The 18,752-nt window shown below is 42.3% G+C and overlaps 2 protein-coding genes and 1 pseudogene across 4 annotated transcripts; all 3 read left to right on the top strand.

Annotated features, from left to right (window-relative positions):
- The first annotated feature begins 291 nt into the window (after window positions 1-291).
- On the top strand, window positions 292-7,295 carry cant1a (calcium activated nucleotidase 1a). 2 transcript variants are annotated; one of them, XM_080906227.1, is made up of 5 exons: window positions 323-446; window positions 2,237-2,363; window positions 5,328-5,996; window positions 6,073-6,276; window positions 6,366-7,295. In XM_080906227.1, the coding sequence occupies exons 3-5, from the start codon at window positions 5,351-5,353 to the stop codon at window positions 6,734-6,736; spliced, it is 1,221 nt and encodes a 406-aa protein (XP_080762353.1). In that variant the 5' UTR covers window positions 323-446; window positions 2,237-2,363; window positions 5,328-5,350; the 3' UTR covers window positions 6,737-7,295. The 2 variants fall into 2 exon arrangements, with proteins under 2 accessions (XP_080762352.1, XP_080762353.1); XM_080906226.1 differs by lacking the exon at window positions 2,237-2,363 and having other exon boundaries at window positions 292-446; window positions 6,366-7,291.
- Window positions 7,296-7,498: 203 nt separating this feature from the next.
- Window positions 7,499-11,561, top strand: LOC308412115 (galectin-3-binding protein A-like; annotated as a pseudogene). Its single transcript, XR_013974700.1, has 5 exons — window positions 7,499-7,845; window positions 8,754-8,957; window positions 9,735-9,869; window positions 9,968-10,259; window positions 10,385-11,561. The product of XR_013974700.1 is annotated as a galectin-3-binding protein A-like (transcript).
- Window positions 11,562-12,182: 621 nt separating this feature from the next.
- On the top strand, window positions 12,183-18,154 carry LOC308411312 (galectin-3-binding protein A-like). Its single transcript, XM_080905197.1, has 7 exons — window positions 12,183-12,208; window positions 15,124-15,192; window positions 15,370-15,474; window positions 15,691-15,894; window positions 16,060-16,194; window positions 16,316-16,607; window positions 16,733-18,154. Exons 3-7 carry the CDS (start codon window positions 15,390-15,392, stop codon window positions 17,787-17,789), a joined length of 1,773 nt encoding a protein of 590 aa, XP_080761323.1. The 5' UTR covers window positions 12,183-12,208; window positions 15,124-15,192; window positions 15,370-15,389; the 3' UTR covers window positions 17,790-18,154.
- Window positions 18,155-18,752: the final 598 nt, after the last annotated feature.

Raw genomic sequence — 18,752 nt, 5'->3', positions numbered from 1 at the left:
ACATCCACAACACACAATATTTAAATAGATAAATGAAACATCTCAAAGTCTCTTTTGTATTCTTTATTCTGTTTTTTTTTTCACCAATAGAGAGACATGTTTAAATGTTGGTCTTTCTTTGCATTATTTAATGTATGTAAAACTAAATTAAATTCTAAAGAAATCCATAAAACATTATAAAAGTATAATAATTCTCACAGGTAGGCTGAAACTTTAAGTTATCATATTTCCGACAGCCCCTGAAGGCAGCGTTCTCCCCCCTCCCTCTGCATCGACTACACGTAAGCACGACATGGTGCTGTCGTCATCAAACTGACATAGGAAGTAATGATCGGCTGTCCGGACAACGCAAAAAGAGGAAAAGGGGCCGAGGAAGGAAGCGACACAATAATGACATCCAAGCTCCGACCACCGGCGGACTGAGAGCTGAAGACCCCACATCTGCGGTGAGTAACGAAGCGGGAAGAGGGGTTTGATCGGAAACGTTTCAGGTGGCCGTTACTGACGGCATCTGCGTTTTAACCTCTGCGCTCCTGGCAGGAGAGAGCCACAGCAGCTAAAAGCACGCTTGCAAATGAGATGATCGCGTGTGTCAGTCCAAAAGCTTCGCCTTCTTCACCGAGAAAATCAACTATGATGGTCCGGCAGACATTTAATTCCCTTACAGGTTTAGTGTCTCAGCGCTTAAAGGCCTGGAAATAAAAACTTGGGTATTGTCCTGGTTCACCCGCAGCTTGTTATCTTCTGGGAATCTGCAGACAGCGCAACCACGTAACATCAGGTCCATAGTGTGTGATGCACATTTGTTTGTGGCTCCTTGACACGCAGGGCATTTAAAACCCGAGTTAAAGTACTCAGTAAAAGTGTTTATTGGCCTCACACACACTTTGAAGGTCAGCCTTACCAGATGTCATCGATTATGGGAGCACAGAGGCAAGTTTATGGTCAGAGAGGCGCTTGAAAGGACACTCACTCAACTCAACATTCCTCTGGTGCCAGAGGAACAACCTCCTTCTAAACGTCAGTAAGACAAAGGAGCTGATAGTGGACTTCAGCACTAAGCAGGAGAGGAACTACCAGACCCCCGTCATCAACGAGTGCCCAGTGGAGAGAGTGGACAGCTTCAAATACCTCGGAGTTCACATCACGCAGGACCTGTCATGGTCCTGTCACATCAACACCGTGGTGAAAAAGGCCCGACAGCGTCTCTACCACCTCAGACGCTTGAGAGACTTCCAACTGCCCTCCAAGGTGCTCAGGAACTTTTACTCGTGCACCATAGAGAGCATCCTGGCGGGAAACATCTTAACCTGGTTCGGGAACAGCACCATGCAGGACAGACGAGCTCTACAGAGGGTTGTGCGGTCAGCTGAGCGCACCATCCGCTCCGAGCCCCCTGACCTGCACTCAATCTACAGCAGGCGGTGCTGGACCAAGGCCAGGAAGATCGTGAAGGACCTCAGCCATCCCAACAACAGACTGTTCTCTCTGTTGAGGTCAGGAAAGCGATTCCGCTCCCTGAAGACCAACACAGAGAGACTGAGGAGGAGCTTCTTCCCGCAGGCGATACGGTCTCTCAATCACACCACCACACAGTACTGACCCACACATACAGTTCTTACACACACACTGGACTTTCTGGACTTTGGTTTTGCACAACACTGGTCACTATATTCTTCATTTCCGGTTAATACTTGTACAGCTGCTGTTATTGTGTATATATTTATTTATATTTAGATTTCTTCATACATTCTTATATAGTTCTATATTGTGTATTGTGTATTTTGTTGTACAGTTATTTTATTTTCAACTTTAATTTATATATTTATCTTATTCTCCCAGTTAAATTTACCCTTCATTCTAATTTGTGTTGTACAGTTATTTCATTTTTAACCTTAATTTATATTTTATTCCTTCCTAGTTAAATTTACCCTTTTTAATTTTTCATATTTATTTCCTTTCTTATTCATAGCCTTTTCCTTTTTTTGTTTTCTTTAGGTCACGAGCAGTTGTCCAAGCATTTCACTACATATCGTACTGTGTATGACTGTGTACGTGACAAATAAAAATTTGAATTTGAATTTGAATTTGAATTTTGAATTATGCACAGTTGCTACCAGGCAGGGGTGGGTTTAGAGAACTTTAAATTATTCAAGTAACTTAGAGACCTGCAAACACAGATTAAAATGCTTGACTATAATGTGTCTGATTGTAATTCTTCTGATCTATTATCCAGTTTTAGTGAGCCTGTGTAAACCGTAGCTTCAGTTTCCTGTTCTTGGCTGACAGGAGAGACATCTGGTGTGGTCTTCTGCTGCTGTAGAGATCCAAACGTTTCTGGCACAACTTCACCTACTTCCAAGGTGCGTGAAGAGGTCCATGGCACACTATGGACCTGGTGAGGTAAAGACTCCAGCAACACATGAAACACTAGGGAACAACTTTATTAGCAGGCCAACACATTTCGGCTTGTGGCCTGAATGACCCCGATGAAGGCCACAAGTGTTCCTGGAGTCTTTATCTCACTTGTTGTGCTGCTGTAGCCCGTCTGCTTCAAGGGGCAATGTGTTGTGCATTCAGACATGCATACCTTGCTTCTAATAAGTGCTCATTTAACGACTTGAAGCAGCCCAGACTAATCTCCTCTGAGAGGCATTTCCACCCACTGCCACTCACTGGTATTTTTCTCCCTTGTGGACCATCCTCTAGGGATCACAACCCTAGAGATGGTTGTGTGGAAAAATCATCAGTTTGGCACCAGCAACCATGCCAAGTTGAAAGGCACTTCAGTGACCTTTCTTCCCCATTCTGATGCTCAGGTTGAACTCTTACGTTTTTAATTTTACTTGTTTAATGTTGTCAAACGGTTGTTTTGAGGTGCGGTGCAGCTGCAGAGACACAAATCTATTGGTTCATTTTAGGAGAAATGCCGTCAGCTTTTTAACTAAGTGGAACGTGATCATTCCAATGAGCAGCCTTTCACCATCATCACCATCAGCTAGGATGCCAATTCTAAGCAGTTCAGTGTTATATTAGAGGGAAACATCTGTGCTTTTCTTTAAAAACAAAGGCTATTTCAAATTCATCCCAAACTTTTAAGAGTCTTCTTATCACCCAGCGCTGCAGTCTTGTCTATTAGGTCATCTTCACTGCGTGGGGAATCTGAAACATGAAAGTATCGGGCTGAGAAGCTGAAAGGTTGCTTTTTAAGAAGCTGTCTGTGCTCTTAATATGTTTCCAACTAAAGTCCAGAAGGTGTTAATCACTTATTAACAGACATTACTGCGTCTCAGAGTCAGTGAGGTTTCCTGTGCGACTATGCTGCTCGCAGTCCTCAGTGTAATGATTACATCACAGGAACGCCTCTGATTGTAGGTTTGCAGCTAACTTCTATTCATATGTCCAGGGCTGTGGCTTTTCACCTTTATGCCGATAGTCGCTGAGCACTTAATAAAGGTTTTCGTAACCCTCGGTAGCTGTTCATTCATAGGCGGTGATTAATAACAAACTGAATGAACTGCGTTGTCTCTCAAAAGGCTTTGCCCCTTTGGACTTGGTGATAATCCTCCAAGTGTAGGTAAAGTTCACAAGCTTTGTAACAACATAGTCATGGTTGCAGTGCAAATGATCAGTGGGGAGAAAGACAGCTTTCGAGCTCAGGACTACTTGTGGAAGGACTCGTGGAGTAAACTTAATGACACAGGATCAGCGTGCGGGCAGGAGGAGACGAAGGGGTAAGCCGCGTCATCTGATTGTGTTGTGGGGCACAAGCAATTTTTACACCAACAGTCAATCAGCAACACTGTTTCTATTCTCAGCTACTCACTGAGTTTAGGTACAGTGGCGGGCCTCAGAGAGGGAGACCCGATGCTGCTGCCACAACGGACGGCTGTTTGGCTCAGGGCCCTCGTATGAAAGAGCCTTTCAGCTCCTGCTCCCCTTTAAGAAACGCGTTCAGGTTTCGGGGTATGATCCTGCGGCAGCTGGGCCCAGAGGAGCTTTAGGGTTGCAGAGCTTTTCAGGAGACCCTCTAACAGCGGACAGTTCCACTGCTGTGTTTGGGTTGTGTTGATTCAGCTGAAAGGTCACACGCACTAGTTTATTGGGTGTGTAAGCAAATAACAGGAATGTAGTTTTCCCAAGTTACAGGCCTTTCAGCTCTACGTGAGCTTGTAAAGTAAAATAAAAATGCGTTGTTTAAATTATTCCCAATTAATCCCGCTGTTTATCTGTTATCTCACTATCACGTGTTTTATCCGAAAACAAAATATTTAGGACGCTGCAATTCAAAAAGGGGTGAAAACTTCACAAGTTTGGATGATTTACCTGAAATAAAAACAGGGAAGAAGGGACAGAAGGTCCTGACAGATTAATCCAATTGTAACAATCTTTATTTTATATATTTTTAATGAATACAATGGGCTTTTGGACAGCTGGTAGGGCAGGATTTTTCAGTTTTCTGACAGCTTATTGAATGACTAATTTGTACTCTCTGTCCTTCTTCAGCCATCTTTATATATTTGAACAACGGCTCACGCACACAAAAAATCAGATATATTCAGATATGACAGAAGATGTCTGAATATATCTTTAAAGCGGCTGGACTTTCTGCAGTAAATCAATAGATAGTTTGAATTATTGGCCACTGTACATTTCAACACTCATGTTTACCATATCATTACACTACATGTGACGGCTCATCAGTGTGACAGTTGCTCAGTGATTGTGTACTTCCTGAATAACTTGTTCAGCCGCCCTCTTATTACCTCAGAGCAAGCTCCTCCCATCACCACGTCGACAAGACTCATTGTCGGGCGCTTGATGGCCTGTATTTGTATTTGATATTCACCTAGAGCGGTTTCTTCCTCCTTCTAAGCAATCAATGTTCAACCAGTGGACTCGCTTTTGTCCGCTCTGACTCTAACACTTAGTAGGATAATTAAACCAAAAAAAAAAGAATGAAGCTATAACCTGAAATGAGTCATCTGCCTGCCATCGCTTATGGAAGTGTGTAAGTTGAAGTTAATTATTTTAATTGCGTTCATTCTCTCATTTGTGGATTAAGAGAAATGACGAAAATGAGCCTTTTGGTTAAAAAACTAATTGTCGTTTTTCGATTTTTTTTGTTAATACTTTTGCGGCCCTCGAGGCCTGGAGTTCGACACACCTGGGCTAGAGCAACTTTATGTGAATAGATGACCTCACTGTGGCTTGGTGCTGAAAAAAGGATCTCCTATAACCTCCATGTTGACACCAGAGAACCAGACTGAAGTATTTTCCAGTGGCCTCTCTGACAGTGAACTCACATTCTCTCTATTTTTCTGTAGGTCACTCCAAGCCTGGTTCCCCCATGCCTGCTTCTCCAGGCTATACTCGACTTGAGCATAATGAGCCTATGAACCCGCTGCGTATCTCCGTAGGAGGCCTCCCCATGTTGGCTTCCATGGCCAATGCCACCGACCCCCGGTTCCGCCTTAAGTGGAGGCCCATCGTGGCAGTAGCTGGCTCTGTGGCCTTAATCCTGCTGCTTTTCATGCACTTCAGCTCGGGTTTACGGTACCGCTCCTACGGCTCACGCAGCTGGAGAGTCAACCCGAGCGACGGCCACCAGTCGGATTTGCAGTACAACGACACCTACCCCCTCAGTCCACCCGAGCGCACGTCGCAGGGCACCCGCTATCGCATCGGCGTCATCGCTGACCTGGACACCAGCTCTCTCAGCGACAAGAAGATGACGTGGATCAGCTACATGCGGCGGGGGTACCTGCTGGTGTCAGAGAGCGGTGACAAGGTGGCCGTTGAATGGGATGTTGACAGGGTGGTGCTGGAAAGCCACCTGTCGGAGAAAGGCAGGGGCATGGAGCTGTCTGAGCTGGTGGTGTTCAATGGGAAGCTTTACAGTGTCGATGACAGAACGGGTGTAGTCTACCATATAGATGGAGAAAAGGCTGTACCCTGGGTCATCTTACCCGATGGCGATGGCAGCGTTGCAAAAGGTTGGTGTTGCACTTTTAGATGATTTGTTTCCACTTTTCATTTGCTTTGCATTTTCATGGTGCCTTCGTCTGATAGGATTCAAAGCCGAATGGCTGGCAGTGAAGGACGAGCACCTGTATGTTGGCGGTCTCGGGAAAGAGTGGACCACCACTGAAGGCGAATTTGTCAACAACAATCCAGAATGGGTGAAAGTTGTGGGCTTCAGAGGCGACGTACAGCACAAGAACTGGGTTCCCAAGTACAAATCCCTGAAATCCGCCGCAGGGATAGAGCAACCAGGTAAAGACGCAGATCTGATCTTGCTAACAGCCGCCTCCGTTTCCATCTCCGTGCTTTACTCATTACCGTATTTCCCCGAATCTCCTCAGGCTATTTGATTCACGAGTCTGCAGCATGGAGCGACACCCTACAGCGCTGGTTTTTCCTTCCTCGCCGTGCGAGCAGCGAGCGCTACGAAGAGACGGCGGACGAGAGACGCGGCACGAACCTCGTCCTTAGCTGCTCGCCAGATTTCAACGACATCAAAGTCAGCCGAGTGGGTGTACTTAATCCTACCCACGGTTTCTCCTCCTTCAAGTTTGTCCCCAACACTGATGACCAGATCATCCTGGCGCTCAAGTCTGAAGAGGACGCTGGGAAGATTGCCACGTACATTATGGCCTTCACACTTGATGGGCGCATCCTTTTGCCTGAAACTAAGATCGGGGATGTAAAATATGAGGGCTTGGAGTTTATATAGAGGGCTCACACACAGAGACACTCACACTTGAGGCCACTTCACTGTGGTTCTAGTTTGTTTACAGTCACTGTTGAACTTTTTGCACTCGCTGCTTCCTCATTGAGTCTAAAACACATAACTCCAACCGTTGAAGTGACATCGTCAATACAAATAAAAGAACTAATGGCTGAAAGAGTAAAGTTTCAAGAATGTGCGGATCGGGTTGTGGTGGACTGCGTTCTTCCTAGGCCAAATGTGGGCTTAAAAAGTACTGTAGCCTTTCTTATAATGAATGTACAAAAGCTAATTTATCAGACTGTGATTTGCTTTGGTTTTTTTCCCCTGAAAAATTGATCTTTATGCACACACTATACACACTCAGAAAGTCTAAGGTTTTTTCCCCTTTGCTCCATTTTCCACAGTATCACTCTGTCCACACGAGTATTGTCAGTGGGATAGCAAAAGCCTTGTTTTTAATCCTGTATATTGTTTGAAGACTGTTTTGGTGATTTTATCCTATGTAGTTTTGTTTGGTTTTTTGTGCGTGTGTGTGTGTGTGTGTGTGTGTGTGTGTGTGTGCGTGTGTGTGTGTGGAGGGAGGTGACTGAGTAAAATCTTAATTCCTATTTTCTGAGTCCTGTCATATCTTTTTACATGTTCAAAACACAATCTGCCAAAGTTAGACATTGTCCTCAAACAAGTTCCTGTTAAACCAAGAGCAGTTGTGCAATCAGGTATGTGCTCACAGACCTCAAACACAACTTCGTAACCACAGGAAAGAAGGTAATGCGTTTTTATTGCACGTAAGGATTTAGGTAAGTTTGTATTTAAAGTTTCAGCTTTTAATTTTTTGTGCTATCAGTTTGAATTTGAATAGATCTTCCTCTCTATCTCATGGAAATATATAGTAACTCTTTGGAAGTACTGAGCAGGTTGATTATTTATTCTTTGGAGGATAATTTTAGGACGTAAAGTAAAGCAGATGGAGCATGTGTCATTTGCCGCTTCTTATTTTTTTGTCTTTGTGTTAGAGTCGTGCACTAGCTGTTGGAAATGCTCCCGCCTCGAAATAGTCTTTGTCTTCTCCTACTTCTGTACGTCTGGAAGGGCATACAAATTTGACATTTTGAGTGAGTAATCCAAACCACAAATACTTTTAAGTATATTCCTAGTTTTATAATTACACATAATAATAAAAAAGTGTAAATAATATACGTTAGTGTCAAAGTTATGTAATGACTATGATCATTTAGTTAGTTACACATAATGGCTCTCGGGCTTTGGAGACCTGAAGCTCTGACTGTGCTCTCTTTACATGCAGTCTTGTTTGACTATCTTTGATAAATGTACTGGCTGATTTGGAATAGTTTCTAACTGATGTACTTCATATCAGGCACCTTTTATACACAGAATGAAGTCATTTGTGGGATACAGCAGCGGTTGATTGCTTTCTCAGTGTTTTCAGAACAAATAGCTCACGAGGTTGTGTCTCCTAAAAAGGGAGGCAGATTTAGTCATTAACTAGATTTTAGAATTAAAGGCCTGTTTACTTTTTTGTTTGTTTTATCTCAATCAAGATACAGGAGAAATAGTGTTTTCACTCTGTTTATCCAATATGTATTTAATCATTAGTTATTGTCAGTTATTATTAATGTCTTGCTGCTGTGGCAGATGGCTGCCCCGCCCTGGTTCTGCTAGAGGTTTCTTCCTGCTAGAAGGGAGTTTTTCCTCCCCACTGTCACCAAGTGCTTACTCATAGACGGTCATTTCCTTGTTGTAGTTTCTTGGCAAAATATAAATAAAAATGTGTTTAATTAATTCAAAGGTTCAGAGAGCAATAAAAGCCAAAAAGCAAAATAGAAAAAATTCAGGGTTGGAATAGAGTGTCATAAAAATAGTTTTTTGTTTTATTTTGCTTTAATTGATCTTTTACAGGATGCAAAATGAGCTAACAATATTAATATTGTTCAATATGAAATAAAAATGTATGTATTTACTCTGGCTTTTTAAAAAAAGAATACATTATTATGTTGAATAGACAGAAATCATGAGCCACGGGAAGGTGATGTGAGGCTGTTTGGCTCTAAGAACGTGTCAGAGGGCCGTGTGGAAATCTACCATGATGGGAAATGGGGAACAGTGTGTGACGACAACTGGGACATGGCTGACGCCCAGGTGTTGTGTCGCCAGCTCAACTTCCTTGGAGCCAAATCTATTGTGACTGGGAAGGACTACGGACAAGGTGGCTTTTATTTCCACTGATCCACCACCAGAGGGCAGTGAAATGATTGAAATTGTAGTTTGTGATTTCAGTTTAAACAAAGCAACTCTACATGTATGTGTACGCTCACCAACCACTTTTAGGTACACTTATTTACGCAGATTTCTAAGCAACCAATCACAACTCGGTGTATTTAGGAAATTAGGCATGGTTGGAGTCACTGAAGTTCAAACTGAGCAACAGAATAAGGAAGAAAGGTGATTTCAGTGACTTTGAATGTTGCATGGATGTTGGTGCTAGATGGCCGGTGTGAGTGTTTCACAAACTGCTGATCTATTTGGATTTCACTGCACAAGCACCTGTAGAACAGTCTGAAAAAGAAAAAGTATCCGGTGAGTATCGGATGTCTGGGCAAAAATACCTTGTTGATGCCAGAGGTCAGAGGTAAATGGCCAGTGACACAGAGAGTGTCACTTAGTGTGTGTCACCCTGTTTCACCCTGTCTGCAATTTGCAGGCTCAGATTGCACAAACTGAGTCACCCTGCCTACAGTTTGCATGGGCTTGCCCAAATTGGACAATAGGATATTGAAAAAACTGTTTCCTGGTGTGCTGAGTTTTGATTTCTGCTACACAATGTGGATGGTAATGTTAGAATTTGGTGTAAACAACCCAGAGGTACAACCCAGTTTCAGCAAGGTGTACCTAACAAAAGGGTAGGTGAGTGAATGAGTGCTGTCTAATATGTTATGGCAAGATGATTCAGTTTTTTTGAGTGTTGTGTCCATTTCCATTGTAGCTCCTGGACCAATTTGGCTGGATGATGTAAACTGTAAAGGCACAGAAACACATCTCTTCACCTGTGAATTCAAAGGCTGGGGAGAAACTGACTGCACGCACAAAGAAGATGTTGGAGTAGTTTGTGAAACAGGAAGTAGGTATCAAAACTCTTACAAAAAAACTTTATGTAGAACCCATAGTAGCACTGATGTGGTATGTGGCATCAATGCTTAATTAATTATTCTTTTTCAGGCATTAATGTGGACATTAATGATTCTACACAATCACTGGACCACAGTATCGGTCTGTCTGACTTTCTCGGCCAAATCTTTGATGATGGAAATGGCTGTGACTTCCTGATCGTAGTGCAGAGTCCTACTGGGAACAAACAGGAAGATGGGACCCCAGAGATAAGTGAGAAAACCATCTGTGCTCACAAAATGATCCTGTCACAAATCCCATTCTTTAATGCTTCAGTGGGGATTACTAACATCACAGTCAACCTCAGCTTGCCCTGCCAGCCACATTTCACCTCCTTCATCAGGTATAATGAACGTAATGTTTTGCTGCATTTGCAGTAGATGACTTATTCTTTAAAACATCTAAATGTTTTGCAATCATCTACAAATGTGTACAAATTCTAATATTCGATAATCTGATCTTCATTAGGTACATTTACACCCGTAAGATAGATGTGACCCTCTCCTCTGCACTGTGTCTCCACCAAATGGCTTCTGATTTTGGGTTAAAGCAGCTGATGGAGGACATTGGCCGACTGTTTTCTAAAATCCTCCCAGAAGACTCCACCTTTCACAACCAGGTGTCTTTTTACAAGTATGCAGTGGAGACCAAGGACTTAGTGCTTGAGGAGAACTGTGTCCAGTACATGGCCTGGAACTACCAAAACCTGACCAGGTCTCCAGCTTGGTCCAGCCTCTCAGTGGGGCTTCTTAGGGCTCTTCTCACTCACTCAGATTTGGTGGCACCAGATGAATATTTTGTGCTGCAGTCTGTAGAGAGATGGATCAGTGAGAAAGGCGACTCCATCGATTTAGAAACGCAGACTGATCTGTTGGGATGCATTCGTTTTCCTATGATTCCTGCTGAGAAGCTGTATGTGATAGAGTCCAGCTCTCCACTCTACAGCACTCATAAGACCGTGTATCGTGATAATATGTTGAAAGCTTTTCAGTTTAACGTGCTCTTCTTCAGTAATCTGACAAAGCAAAAGTTCGGCAAAGAAAATAATGATTACCAGCCCAGGATTTACACTGCTGAGCCCTGGAGCATCGTTTTAGAGGTTTCAATCAGAACATCATCCTCTCAAACCCACTCAAGACCGATTGACAAACGGCAGCGCTACAATAACCGCTATATCCACGGCTATGGCTATGAAACGTCTTCCTACAGTCAAACCAGATCCAAGTCATTCAGCACACCTGTTCACAACAGCCTCATCTTCAAGCAAATATTCTCATGAACAGGCAGGAATGTTCAAACCATGGTGTGAGATGTGAGTCTTTTCCTGTGGCAAAGCTGACACCCCAAAGCTACATCAGCCAAAGTGAAATCCTCTTTCGTAACCGGATCTTGCTGGTCTGCCAGGGCCAGTATGTTTGTCAAATCCAGGACTTCAAAAGCAATATGGCTTCCGTCTCTGCGAATGCTACTCAGGTCCTTCCTTATCCCTGTGCTGGTGACCAGTTCACCTACCAGATTGTAGTGACACCAGAGTACGTGTGATGCAGCGTCAGCTTCAGGATCAATGCGTTCATCATTTTGTATTCTCAATAATTGACCAAATCACTCTGTAGCCCATGAAGTAATAAAGAAACAACCAATATTATCCATGTGAGTCATAATTGTTTTGACTACTGACAAGTATTTCTGACAAATATGTGAAAAAATATCTTTTGCCTCATATAACCATCCTAGCATAGTTTATTGACAGATAAAATGCGAGTTCGATACCATTTTTGTGTTTGTCTTATAAATTCAACATTTGTCATAAAAATCACCAGGCCAGGATTTACACTGTTAAGTCTGGGCGCTTATGTGGTGGCCCATCACACAGATGTCATTACAGTCAAATCATCTAATTCAGCACAATAGTCCGATTCTTAAGGACAAGACGGCCAACTGATATTGTACGTGAGGCTAGACACTAAGGAAGGAAAAAAGGACTTTTATCAACTGGCTAAGCAAAGACAGAGAAGAGTTGTGCAACAGGTTAGGGTGATCAAGGAGAAGTGAAGAGTGTCCTTTAAAAGTGGAAGGAGTACTTCCACCTTTAAAGGAAAGACAAAGGATTACTAAGGAGGAAGTGAGGGCTGCTATAAAGAGTGGGAAGACAGCTGGTCCAGATGACATTGCCTTGCCTGTCACGTTGCCTTTCCTGGGGTTAGCTTCTGCTTCTGGGGATGGGGGTTGGGCGTGCTCTCTTACCTAAGCTAAGTTAGCCTTCTTCTGCAAGCTTTTCAAGTGCACTTTGAGGTTTGTGGGATTTTCCCCCTTTATAAATATTTTATCTCATTTCACTACAACATTCTTGCTTTAATCTAAAACACAGTCATAGTCAGAGTAATCCCAAATTGGACTCTGGATTTGGACTTTTTACTTCTAATTTTCATTATTTTGTTAGTTTTCTTTAAATATTATAATCTTGCTGGACAGTTTAGCTACTAGCCCACTAAAGGCCTTGACGATCGTCAAAAGAGGCCGGCTAAGTTGCCTCTTGACTGCTACTGAATAAAAAACAAACCAATAAACCAACATGCTCTATTACTTTTTGCTCTATTACACGTTCTCCTTCTCCCTCTCCCCTCTCCCTTATCTTTCCTGGTTGGCTTCTCATGTCTTTGTATAGTCTTGCTTATTCTCTAACCCTAAGAGAGTCTCCCAGACTTGTTCTCTAAAAACCTAAAGAAGAATTATGGATTTGATCAACTGGTCCCTTAACAAAACTGACAACTCCTGGGCTTGGGAGAGCCTGATTGTCCTGCAGAGACGTTTGCTGCCAGATACTCGATGGTCGGTTGCGTCGTGTGTCTGGAAACACTCTCGATGGTGGACTTTGAATGACATCTACCAATTCGGAACCATGATAAGAGAGTTCTGGCTGATTGGAGCTGGCTCAGACCTGGCTTATCGAAGAACAAGAAGCGGCTACAGCTGCTCAAAATCCCACAAGGCTGGCCAACATGATAGACGATGGGCAGGGCTGTGAGTACTCAGACTGTGTTTTTTGGAACACAATATGGATAAGATCTTGGAGAAGCTCATGGCTCTGCAATATGGACAACATCTTGAAGAAGAACAACAGGAATTGAGAGACCTGGTGACCAGTGACGGACATTAGACCAACTGTAAAATTGGAAGCAGTTTGTTCGCACTAACCAAAACAGCTATCATCTTCATCTCATACGACCCCCCTGGTGCCGGCTGGATGCTCAAGGCAAAAGCTGACAGGAATAACAATTCTCTCCTTTAGATAACAAGACTGTGTTGTGACTCTCTTCCCCCTCCTTCAAGGCCACCCGAGTCGACCGAAGATTGTTGACTTTTGCTTAACCGGGTGAAGGGACACTTTCTCTCGGCTGAACACGGAACACACACGCATGTACACTGACACAGACCTACACTCACCCCCCACTCCCTCCAAACGCCTTCGAAGCTTATGTCTTCTTTGTTGTGAGATGCGATGATTCATGTGCTATGTGCTGAGGTGTTTTTTTCTGTTCTCAAACTGATCTCCCCGTTGGAGCTCAGTCTGGGGGGAGATCTTTTTTTCTCCTCGTCTCTCCTCATGTTGTGTATTTTCCATTGTTATACCTCTCTGACCTGTCTACCCCATGTGATGTTTGTGTAATGTATGTACGGTCGGAAGGGTAAGATGGCGCTGGCAAAGGTCGGCAGCCTTAACCCAGTTTCCTTCGGGGTCAATCTTCAGGATCAATAAAGTTTTATTGAATTGAATTGAATTGGTATGCATTTGCTTTGGCATCTTTTTAAGCTAATGCAATAACATTTATTTCCATCCACAGTTAATTATTTGGTGAGCTCTTCTGTTAATATTGACAGAGTCGTACTGCTCCATAAAGTCTTCTCATCCCAGAGATTCTCAATAGGTTTTGGGTCTGGTCTCTGTGTTAGCCAGTCCATGCGTGGAAATGATATCTTATGCACACTGAACCACTCTCCGATAATCTGAACCTCACATACTAAAGCACCCCAAAGCCACCAACCCGGGTTGTTCTTGTAGACCCCAGACACGATGGGTGCATCATTTCATCTGCTTGTCTTTCTGACAAGTAGGAAGACAAATTTACTGTGGAACAGGGTAAATTTGGATTAGATGTCCTTTTTTCCATAACTCCAGAGCCCTATCTGTACACTGTGTTGCAAACTGAAGCCTTTAAAAAAAAAAAAATCCTCTCTGGCAAGTGATTTTCTTATGGCAGCTGTTTAGTCCTGATCCCCAAAGCCTAGCCTTGAGTTCTGCTGTTTAATTTGATTTGACCAAAACTCATTTCCAAACACGACCATCAAAGACGCAGCCACATTTCTTTCTGGAAGACAAAGTTTCACCACTGTCAGTTTTTGTAGTTTCAGCAGTCTCTTTAGTTGTTCTCTTTATTTAATGCACGCTAATATTTCGACCCTTCTAAAACAGAAAGATGTGTTTTTGCATGGTTGTTTGAGAAATGAGCAGCTACTCACTCCATCAGTTCCGTTTAAATAACCTCAAACATTTATCACTACAGTAAGTCTCCAATGAAGCACTCTTACCTATTTGCATAGTGGTGATTTTTTTGTATTATTATTATCGTTTTTCTTTTTTTAATCTACGCACCCCGGTTTGTTTACCCGTTTACTCTTGAAAACTGTAAAACACATGACTCTAACAGTTACAGAAGTGTAGTCCCATTTTATTCTTCACTTGAAAATACATGTCAAATCGGAGAATGCAGGGCTGTATTGCGATGGATCACTTTCTTCACAGGTTAACTGGTGAAAATTAAACATTAGTGTTTCCTTTCTTATACAGATGAATGATTTTTCAGATTATAATTATTTCCTCTAACTAACTTTTGGGGCTTTACAATCTCAAAGTCAGTGGTTGTTTCTTTTCCATTACTTGTCTGTTCTTTCTGCTTTTCTGCTGACATAGGGATCTTTATCCAATCACGAGTTCAAGTAAAGTGCAGACATTGTGATCCGACAAGTTTCGACTTACCCACAAAAAGTTATGCAACCAGTGTGGTCTTCTGCTTTAATGAGAAATGAAACTTAGGAAAGGTGCTTGGAAAAGAGGAGTTTAATGTGAAGTGAAGCTCACAGAATCTGGAGGAGCGCACGTTCATTTAGCCCCCTCTTCCCCTCTTTCCTTTGTCACGCGACTTTAAAAGGAGTGAACCTTGGGCAAGACACACTCAGGAGCACATTTGCGGACAGCGCAGCTCGATAACACAAAAAGGGTAATGTGGCTTTATTTTTTGTAAGGTTTTTAGATTTGACTTTGACTTTTTTTTCATGCACAAATTTGGTCGAGACATTTAATTTGAGTAGATTTTGCAGTGCGCTGTACTGAAAACAAAAGCAGCTGATGGAGCAGATTTCTCACATTATTTCTTTCTTGTTAATCACTGTGTCAGTCCTACACCGGAAGTCGAAAATGCTCACGCATCAAAATCTACGCACTCTTTGGATTCTTCTGCTTCTGCACATGTCTGCAAGGGCTTACAAATTTGACATCTTAAGTGAGTAATCACCAGTTTGCATACGAAGCAGTTCAAATAAATCCTATAGCTGCTATGCAGTAGATATGACTATGTGAGTATGATATGTGAGTATGAAAGTGAATTACAAATAGATTTTGAGAGTGACCAATTAACTTGGAATGAAGGGCTAGAATATGTGGTTTCCATCATCATGGTCTTTGCTCACATAACCTATTTTTATATATATTTCAATAGAAACACACCACGAACCGCAGGAAGGTGATGTGAGACTGTTTGGCTCTAAGAACGTGTCAGAGGGCCGTGTGGAAATCTACCATGATGGGAAATGGGGAACAGTGTGTGACGACAACTGGGACATGGCTGACGCCCAGGTGTTGTGTCGCCAGCTCAACTTCCTTGGAGCCAAATCTATTGTGACTGGGAAGGACTACGGACAAGGTGGCTTTTATTTCATTTATATAAATGATCCTCCAGCAGAGGGCAGTGCAATGACTGTACAGAAAATAGTTGAGATTAGGCTCAACATAACAACCACTACAAATCACAACTCTGTCATAGCTAGAAATGTAAACAAATTCCCTTCCCTTTAAATTTCCATTGTAGCGCCTGGACCTATTTGGCTGGATGACATCAATTGTAAAGGCACAGAAACACATCTCTTCACCTGTGAATTCAAAGGCTGGGGAGAAACTGACTGCACGCACAAAGAGGATGTTGGAGTAGTTTGTGAAACAGGAAGTAGGTATCAAAACTCTTAAAAAACAAACGTTTTGTAGAACCCATAGAAGCATTGATGCTGAATATGGCTTGATCACCGCTCATTCCCCCTTTGTTCATTACATTAATTATTCTTTTTCAGGCATTAATGTGGACATCAATGATTCTACTCACTCACTGGACCACAGTATCAGTCTGTCTGACTTTCTCGGCCAAATCTTTGATGATGGAAATGGCTGTGACTTCCTGATCGTAGTGCAGAGTCCTACTGGGAACAAACAGGAGGATGGGACCCCAGAGATAAGTGAGAAAACCATCTGTGCTCACAAAATGATCCTGTCACAAATCCCATTCTTTAATGCTTCAGTGGGGATTACTAACATCACAGTCAACCTCAGCTTGCCCTGCCAGCCACATTTCACCTCCTTCATCAGGTATAATGAACGTAATGTTTTGCTGCATTTGCAGTAGATGACTTATTCTTTAAAACATCTAAATGTTTTGCAATCATCTACAAATGTGTACAAATTCTAATATTCGATAATCTGATCTTCATTAGGTACATTTACACCCGTAAGATAGATGTGACCCTCTCCTCTGCACTGTGTCTCCACCAAATGGCTTCTGATTTTGGGTTAAAGCAGCTGATGGAGGACATTGGCCGACTGTTTTCTAAAATCCTCCCAGAAGACTCCACCTTTCACAACCAGGTGTCTTTTTACAAGTATGCAGTGGAGACCAAGGACTTAGTGCTTGAGGAGAACTGTGTCCAGTACATGGCCTGGAACTACCAAAACCTGACCAGGTCTCCAGCTTGGTCCGGCCTCTCAGTGGGGCTTCTTAGGGCTCTTCTTACTCGCTCAGATTTGGTGGCACCAGATGAATATTTTGTGCTGCAGTCTGTAGAGAGATGGATCAGTGAGAAAGGCGACTCCATCGATTTGGAAACGCAAGCTGATCTGTTGGGACGCATTCGTTTTCCTATGATTCCTGCTGAGAAGCTGTATGTGATAGAGTCCAGCTCTCCGCTCTACAGCACTCATAAGACCGTGTATCGTGATAATATGTTGAAAGCTTTTCAGTTTAACGTGCTCCTCTTCAGTAATCTGACAAAGCAAAAGTTCGGCAAAGAAAATAATGATTACCAGCCCAGGATTTACACTGCTGAGCCCTGGAGCATCGTTTTAGAGGTTTCATCCTCTGAAACCCAGTCCGGACAGTACAACAACCACTATAACAACTATGGCTATAATCCTTACAGTCAAACCAGATCCAAGTCATTTACCACACCTGTCCACAACAGTCTGATCTTCAAGGACATCGTGATGAGTTGGCAAGCAAATATATTCATATACAGGTATGAATGTTCAAACCATGGTGTGAGATGTGAGTCTTTTCCTGTGGCAAAGCTGACACCCCAAAGCTACATCAGCCAAAGTGAAATCCTCTTTCGTAACCGGATCTTGCTGGTCTGCCAGGGCCAGTATGTTTGTCAAATCCAGGACTTCAAAAGCAATATGGCTTCCGTCTCTGCGAATGCTACTCAGGTCCTTCCTTATCCCTGTGCTGGTGACCAGTTCACCTACCAGATTGTAGTGACACCAGAGTACGTGTGATGCACCATCAGGTCCAGGATCTTTGTTTCCTTATTATTTCATGGAGTGAAATCAATTGGCTTCATTATTATCCATGCGAGTCCCAATTGTTTTGATTACTGATATTTCTGACATATATATGAAACATATCTTCTTCACATATAAGAATCATAGCATCATTTATTAAAAAAGGTGAAAAGGGGTTTCTGTGAAAATTGTATGAGTCATCTTCTTTTGAATGATTTGTTCCTGATTAAAAGAAAATCCTGGTGACTTTGTTTCCTTATTATTTAGTGTGTTGCAATAAGATGCTTTCATTACAATCCATGTGAATTTTCTTTTTCTTTTTTATTACTGACAAATATTTTTCTGGCAAATAAACAGTGATTTCCACATTATTTTTTGTGCATTCGTCTTATTTTGAAAGATTTGTTCCTTACAAGAACAAATAAATCATAATGTGGAATGTAATAGGCAGTTTAGCCTGATATGAAACACAAGACAAGTATAAATGTTACATTAATCACCAAATTGATTCATACATTCATTCCACCAGACATAATGCATTCCGATTTATTAATATTATAAGTTGTTTCTTCCATAGGTTTTAGCCAAATTCTAGCAAATACATTACAGATCCAGACATGAACCTTGCTTAAATGGCATCTGCTGTCAGACAGTTTGTTACAGTCCAGAAGGAGAAGGAAGTATGACACTGATATGAGTAATAAAATGTCTTTACGGCAGATACTGCAGATACTCCAGTTGTTCTTTCCAAAACTAATCAGCAATTTTGTGTCATTTGTCTCACTGAAGCCTCGCCTCCCTGCAAGCTGGTTGTAAATTGTAAAGCTGTAAAGTATATGATGTATACTCTTATATAAGTACATGAGTGATTTATACTAGAAGCTAGTTTGAAAAGGCTCAGGAATGACTTTGTCATCATTTTTTACAAATATCTGAAGATGTATTTGTTCATACAGA

This window comes from Rhamphochromis sp. 'chilingali', assembly GCF_963969265.1.
Source record: "Rhamphochromis sp. 'chilingali' genome assembly, chromosome: 15".
NCBI lineage: Eukaryota > Metazoa > Chordata > Actinopteri > Cichliformes > Cichlidae > Rhamphochromis > Rhamphochromis sp. 'chilingali'.
This window is presented reverse-complemented; position numbering and strand designations above follow the sequence as displayed.

Excerpts from the sequence above, each read along its gene's own strand:
- LOC308411312 (XM_080905197.1), top strand. The coding sequence starts at position 15,390 with ATGCTCACGCATCAAAATCTACGCACTCTTTGGATTCTTCTGCTTCTG. Across the intron at positions 15,475-15,690 it reads TTACAAATTTGACATCTTAA|AAACACACCACGAACCGCAG; the intron begins GTGAGTAATCAC and ends ATATTTCAATAG. Across the intron at positions 15,895-16,059 it reads TGGGAAGGACTACGGACAAG|CGCCTGGACCTATTTGGCTG; the intron begins GTGGCTTTTATT and ends TTTCCATTGTAG.
- cant1a (XM_080906227.1), top strand. The coding sequence starts at position 5,351 with ATGCCTGCTTCTCCAGGCTATACTCGACTTGAGCATAATGAGCCTATG. Across the intron at positions 5,997-6,072 it reads CGATGGCAGCGTTGCAAAAG|GATTCAAAGCCGAATGGCTG; the intron begins GTTGGTGTTGCA and ends TTCGTCTGATAG. Across the intron at positions 6,277-6,365 it reads CGCAGGGATAGAGCAACCAG|GCTATTTGATTCACGAGTCT; the intron begins GTAAAGACGCAG and ends GAATCTCCTCAG.